Raw genomic sequence first — 7,794 nt, forward strand, 5'->3', positions numbered from 1 at the left:
TTCATTATTGAATATTAATTATAACTTTCATGCAAAAGTGAGAGAGAAGGAGGAGTGAGATAGTAGAGAGTGTGACTTATAAGTTTTGTAGCTTTTAATTTCTATAGATAGAGATATAATAGAATAAGAAAAAAAAATTATAAAATGACACATAAACTTTTTCACTAACATGGTAATGCATAAAGTGATGTATCAACGTATTATAGTGTATCTCAACTTTTTATATTATAAATAGATGTTACACATGAATTATCACAAAACTAAGAACTTATGATTTAATAGGTGAAAGTAACCATAGCTCCTAACGAGAGAGTCTTGGACTTTTTTTCATGATAGATAGCATGTGAGTCATGAGTTTGATTTATGATAATAAGTTGATAATCCGAATGAAATCTTAAGTTCTTTTGAATATATGAATCTTAATCCTAGCACATTTGTTTATTTAGTCAAATTTGTTTAGTTTAACAAATCTCCTGCACATAATTGTTGTATCAAAACACAAATATTAAGAATTAATCCCCTACACATGTGTTTACTTAGACAAATTTGTGTAATTTACCAAGTGATATTGGATACTTTCAAGCACAATTGACATCCTCTTGCAAATTCTATTGCTTCATATATGTAAAAGGTTATAAAAACATATTAGCATTTCTACTTCCTTTTCTGCAAATTTTATTGCTTCAGGACATGTAAGGGATAATAAAAACATATTCAACATTAATTTCTACTTCTTTTCCTATAACTCCAACTTACAAAAATATAAGGTGTCAATAGATATGAGTTAGCTATTATAATTTTATTATTAGCATTATTTTTCCCTATTGATGCAGTTTTATATTTCATTTATGAAACTATGAAATTCTCATAGTGATATAGGGTACCTTAGTTTTGTGATTGATATGCTGCCAAAAGTTGTTTCGGATTATATGCATAATTCTTTATGTTACATAATTTATATTACATATTGTAATTTACAAGGGGATACTATTAATACAAAGTAACAAATGCACTACACAGTTACCAGAATCACAACGATACATAAGCATGTAAAACAATATATTAATTAGTAATATATTATAGGGATGTATATGATCCATTAAAACTAGAGGCAAATTGTCAAATCATAGATTATCATTAACTATTGTATATGTTAGATCTAATTAAAATTTAAATTGATTTTAATTTTATTTATCTTTTCATAGTTTTATTGTGATGATAAATACATTTTATTCTTTTTATAGATAAAATATCATTTATTTATTTAATTCATGTACATCAATTTTTAATTAATATATTATTTGTATACAAATATAAATTAAAGCATATTTTTGTTCTCTTGGTTTAACTAAAAAAAAATCTCAATTTACTTCACTTGCTTTAACTAAGTGTTTCACATCAGGTAATCATGAATTTTTTTCAAAATTACTTATCTAATTCCTTGTTCATAAATTTTAAATTACTTATCTAATTTTTATTTTTATATATGTCTTTTATAAAATTAATTTATTTATCTAATTTTTCTTCTTCTTGAACTTAGTTGGATGGATGTATAGTAATGGATAAATCATGAATTAATATGCCACATAAAATACAATAAAATATTTAAAACCGCTAAAAAATATAAATAAGTCAAACAAAAATGCAATTTTGTGATGGTTTCAAATCGCCAAAAACTTCCAAAATAACCATCACAAATCACACATTTTTTTTTATAGTGAATTGAGTATTACATACTCATTCGTACTCATATTCAATTAAACTGAATATTTCCTATCAAAATTGGAATGAGTTCAAAATTACCCATAAATAAGAATTTACTTTTTATCCTTATAAGTAAACATGATAATTGCTACGATATAATAATATCAATAAATACAAATATTTCAATCTCTATAATTACGTATCTGATTTCCTTCATGACATAAATATTTAAGATAATTAAATTTAAAAAAATTGCAACTTGTTCCTTCCTGAGGTAGAGATATAAGGAATTAAGTGGGAAAACCATGGTTTCTTGGATGTTGATAATCTTTAAATTAAAACCTTGTGAGATAAATTTTCATATGATATTTATTTATTTATTTGATAAAATTTAGGAACTTCAGTTAAGAAAAATAATTAAAATAAGTTAATTAAAAACTTTGGTAGATTACAAATTTAGAAAATGTTAAAAGCATGAGATCCTAGTAAATTTTTTCAGATATATGAAAGATTATATTATATTATTATATTAGTGAAAATGGAATTTGGTTTTAATTTTTTAAGGAAGGTCTCAAGTACAAATATCAAGTACAAATATGTAGATAAAAAAAATATAATTGGAAGGTGATATTCTACTAAAACTAATCAAGGTTAAATATATTTTTAATTTTTTAAATTTAGAATAAATTTATTTGTAATCTTCCTTTAAATTTAAAATTATTATTTTTAGTCTTTATAATTTTTTAAAGTCTTATTATAATTTCCTAAATCACAAATAATATATCTAAAAATAACCATTTGAAATAGTTAATACTATCAATGATGTTTAATGTAATATTTTTATTAATAAAAATATTAGTAGGTAGTAAATTTTATGTGACAATATTAAATATTTTTTAACAAAATTGGAATAAAAAACTAATATTTTAGAATTCAAGAAAAGGGTCGGAGAAAAAAAACAGTAATCCTTCTAAGTTCTGCACTCGAGGTTGAAAAAAATAACAGTGCTACCAAAATTGAGGATTTTGAGAGCTAGAGCTAGTCATATGCATATATTTGAGAATCGTCGATTTAATTAAATGATAGAACAAGGATTTCAATAATATTGAAAGTATATTAAATTCATATAATATTTTTCTCATGTAAAAGTTAAGACGAAAAGGAATGAAAACTATTTACAAATAGCAGTAAATTCAATCCAGTTTTAACTGGATTTTAACTTTGATTCTTTGGATAAATGACATCCAACATAATATCTTTAAAATGTTTCTAAGAACTAAAATAAAATTATTTATTTTCAATAGAAAAATTCTTTAAAATATTTTTAAACTATATCAAAGTACATTTTAGCTTGAAGTTTCGACTCTTATATATTGCAACAAATTAAATATTTTTTTATACATAATTAACACAATATGTAACTCTTCAATTAGAAATAAAATTTATGAATTAAAACTACTTTTATATATATATATATATATATAAGAATATTCATTTATTTAAAGAATAAGTTTACTTTAATTTAATGTATTAAATAAAATTTATGAATTAAAACCAGGAATAAGTTTACTTTGATTTAATACATTAAATAAAATTTATGAATTAAAACCATTTATATATATATATATATATATATATATATATTTATATATATAAGAAGACTCATTTATTTAAAGAATAAGTTTACTTTAATTTAATACATTAAATAACTTATATTTTTCATTAAATTTCAATGATCAAATTTTTAAATTAAATTTTTTTAATGTATAGATTAAGTTTGTAAATTTTAAAAAGATTTAAAAATTATTTAATACTTCATTAAATTTAAATCATAAAATTATTTTATAGGATTATTTAAATTAATAAAATAAAATATTAAATAATTTTTAAATTTTTAAAAAATTTGTAAATCTGATTAATATATTAAAAACTATAAATTCAATAGAGTAAATTTAAAAAAACTTACTTCTAAACTTATTTTTAGAATAAATAGTTCCTCATATATATATATATATATATATATATAAAGTCTTGTATTATGAAAAGAAGAATTATCTATCGAAAGTATAAACAATACGAAGAAAAACAATTAATTATCGATTGAACAATGATGTCTCGTACGTAAAACATTAAAAACAGAATTTTTGTGAGAAGTATTCTATCCATTATGAATAACTCACGAACGACTACAACAACCATGAAGCAAATAAAACTTTATAAAACAATAATTTAGTAATTCCCTAGATCCACCACATATATAGCACAAGAAACTCTAGAAACTTAAACATGATAATAACTCACCAATACTCATCATAATCAGAATCAGAATCAGTGTCGTAAACAACATCTTGAATGTGAGCAATCTTTGCATGGTCTTGGCCTTCTGGTGAGCCGCAAGACTGTTTGAGCAATGGACTGCCTGAAATTCTGAGATGTGAAATGGATTCGGGTAGACCATTGTCTGGTAAGCATTGGATGTTGGGGCAGTCTCGAAGAACCAGTTTCTGGAGAGAGGAAAGTTGGCGGAGACCCTTTGGTAAGCATTGCAAGTTGGAACAATCTCCAACAATCAATTTCTTGAGAGAAGAGAGTTGGCAGAGATCCTCTGGTAAGCAATGGAGGCTTTTGCAGTTTATTAGAACTATTTTCTCAAGAGATGAGAGGTGGAAGAGACCCTTGTAGTCTACATTTTTAAGATTTTGAAAAGAAGTAATATATAGTGTCTTTAAACAAAGGAGTTGCTTTGGCAAATGCCTTTTCAGCTCGGGACAATCACTTATAGAAAGATTTTGAAGGCGTGGAAAAGCACCCGTCACATCTTCACATTCCCATTTTTCCAAGTTCTTCATACTGTAGATACACAATGATTCTAGAGATGGAAATGAAGAAGATTTACTCCCATAAAAATCAACATCAATACTCACTATCTTATCAAGCCTATTAATTTGCAAGAACTTGAGAAATGACAAACGTCCAAGGGGAGGCAAACGTTGGCAGAATTTACAACCTTGCAACCTTAAGGAGACTACGTTCGATAATGAATTATCGAATAACCAACTTGGAAATTGTGTACCTCTATACCCCTTAATTAACAATTGCTCCAAGTGTTTTGGCGGTTTTAGATTATCAATTATAATCGCATCCTCTTTCCTTGGATCATCAAGGATCAATTTTTGGTCCCATACTAAATCTATTTCAACAAGCTGTGTTTTATTTGTCAAATCCAGAGCTAATGCCTCTGACGGGTTCTGAATATTTTGTAGATTCCTAATTTGCAGTCTTCCATGGAGATTGAGTTCTCCTAATTGTTGAATAGTGAACCCTTTACTTTCTCCAACACAAAATGAACTCATTAATATTTGAAGGTTTTTCAATTGTCCCAAACGTGTTGGCACTTCTCTCAAGTGAGTGAAAATCAATTCAAGGCGATGCAACTTGATGAGTTTATGAAAACTTGAGGGAAGCTTCTTCAAATATTTACAATTGTTCAACTTTAATATTTGCAAGTTAGAGAGTGAGCACGTTGATTCAGGTAGCTCTTTTATGTCAGTACAGGAAAGGTCTAAGGAACAGAGATGCATAAGATTGCCAACAGAGTCTGGCACCTCTGATAGGACATAATGAGACAAAGATAAGAAACGTAAGAACTTCAACTTGGAGAACAACTCATGTAACGACATCTTGCAATCCCAAACATGAAAAGGTGTTGGCATAAATGTACGTAACCTTTCAATATCATGTAAAGTTTCGTACCCATCAAAACATTGAAATGACAAATGACGAGTTGTTTTTGGTATACTTTTTCCATGATCAACTTCTAACCTGAAACAAATGTCCTTGGAAACATATGTTGCCAAATCATTTAGAAGGTCATGCATGACAAAACGCTTTTTGTTTTCACTTGATTGTTGAAAGAACGACCTAGATAATAGATCATTGAAATATTGTTCACCAATTTCTTCTGGACTTTTACTTTGTTGAGAACATTCTAGAAATTTTTGAGTCATCCAAACCTCAATTAAAAACTCCTTGTTAAACAAATAATCTTTTGGAAATAAAGAACAGTAAGCAAAACATCTTTTGAGATGGGAAGGAAGGTGGTGATAACTCAGTGCTAAAGCAGGCACAATATCACTATTCTCCAATTCCCATATATCGCTTTGCAATACGTTTTTCCATTCCAAAACAGGCTTGTTGTGTAATAAACTTCCCATTGTTTTTAAGGCAAGAGGAAGTCCATTACATTTTTCAACTATCTTCATGCCAATCTCCTTGAAGTCTGGACTTGGGGAAGGATTAGCATTTTGGAATGCATGTTTCTCGAACAACTGCCAATAATAATCTTCTTGTAATTGTGTCAAGAGGTGTTCTTTTGACCTTATGATAGAAGCAACATTCTTGCTACGTGTTGTAACAAGGATCCTACTTTCCTGAGCCCCACAATCAATTAGAGGAGTATGCACAGCTTCCCATTTATCTCTCTTTTCATTCCAAACGTCATCTAAAACAAGGAGAAATTTCTTTCCAGACAATTTTTCTTTCAATCTTTCTTGAACCATTTGTAAGTCTCTACTATCATCAGTTGATTTAGTGATTGCCTCTAGAATTGTTCTTGTTACCTTAAAAACATCAAAATCATCCGAGACACAGACCCAAGCTTTGATATCAAATTTACCCTCTAGCATTGGGTCATTGTATGCATGTTGGGCAAGTGTGGTCTTACCCACCCCTCCCATGCCCACAATAGAAAGTATTGATAACTTGTTATGATTGTCTGTGTCAGATGTGAGCCAACTAAAGATGATTTTTTTGTCATCATCTCTACCATAAATAACACTTTCAATGATGAAAGATGTTGATGGCAGTTTTTGTGACACACAACTAGGCTCTTTGGAGCCTAGTTTGGGTTTCAAACCTAGATGAGTGCCTTCATTAGCAAGCTCATCTAAGTCATCAAGGATTTGTGTCATCCTGGTTTCAATTTCATTTTCATTATTGAACAAACTGACAGGAGATATAGAGAAATTGAAATTCCACACCTTGTCTTCAATGCTTTGAGCCTGAGATTCAGCTTCCACTTGGCGTTTGGAGAGTTCATAAATTTCATCCAGCAAATCCTCAGCTTCAAACACAGCATCTTTGACATCAAGAAGCCATGCTCTCACACGTTGATCTCTGAACTGTTGTAGTTCTGCATCATCAGCAAGAGCATCGATGGATCGCAGCTTTCTCTTCAACTTCTTCAAAAGGTTCTCATCAAGTTTTTTTTTACGAAAGAAATCCAAAACTTGAGGAGAAGCAAGTCTGTCAAATGCAACCTGAAGGAAAGCAGAAAGAAAAGCACCACCAACCAATGTTGCTGCCATGTATGGTAAGAATTAAGAAAATGAGTAATTAATTTGAAGAACAAGTTATGTGAATGACTATAACAATGCATTGCAGTGTTAATATACTGATGAAATGAGTTATTGATGACTTGACTTTAAGTCAATAAGTCAATAAAGTTACCCATATTACAATATTTTAATAAATATTATGGGAAAAGGAAAAACAAATGTGAAAAGAAAAAGAAATAACACTGCAGCATGCCAAAATCAGAAATAACTGTAAAATAATATTATCATAGTATAAAATGAATAAAACTGATAAATATTTTAAAAATTATAAATTACATTTGTAAAATAAGAAATGATACTAAATAAATTTATTAAATTTTGGCCATGAATAATAGTTATTATTATATTAAAATAAAAAAGTAAACATATTTTACTAAAATAGACAATATTGCCATTTTATTATTGGTTACAATGATTTTTTTTTTGTTAACAACCACTGTATTATTACTCATTAGCACAATTTGGGAATAAAGATTTTTAAACAATAATATTTTTAAAAATTTCTCAAAATATTGAAAAAATAAAAATTATTTATCTAAATTCAACCATAAGAATGACAAGACAGATAGTGATCCCTTTTATCATTTTATATATTATAAAAGTATTCATTTATCTGATATCAATCAAATAAAATATATATATATATATATATATATATATATATATATATGAATGAATGTTTATGAGTATTTAT

The 7,794-nt window shown here is 27.4% G+C and overlaps 1 protein-coding gene across 1 annotated transcript; it reads right to left on the reverse strand.

The window, feature by feature from the left end:
- Window positions 1-4,001: 4,001 nt before the first annotated feature.
- On the reverse strand, window positions 4,002-7,199 carry LOC145950529 (putative disease resistance RPP13-like protein 1). The gene has a single exon (XM_083061621.1). It carries the CDS (start codon window positions 7,068-7,070, stop codon window positions 4,002-4,004), a length of 3,069 nt encoding a protein of 1,022 aa, XP_082917747.1. The 5' UTR covers window positions 7,071-7,199.
- Between the last annotated feature and the right edge of the window lie 595 nt (window positions 7,200-7,794).

The sequence above is a fragment of the Cajanus cajan genome, chromosome 8 (genome assembly GCF_000230855.2).
Source record: "Cajanus cajan strain Asha chromosome 8, NIPB_CcT2T_4, whole genome shotgun sequence".
Lineage (NCBI taxonomy): Eukaryota > Viridiplantae > Streptophyta > Magnoliopsida > Fabales > Fabaceae > Cajanus > Cajanus cajan.

Bases quoted from the DNA above. Each gene is read 5' to 3' on its own strand.
- LOC145950529 (XM_083061621.1), bottom strand. From the start codon at position 7,070: ATGGCAGCAACATTGGTTGGTGGTGCTTTTCTTTCTGCTTTCCTTCAG.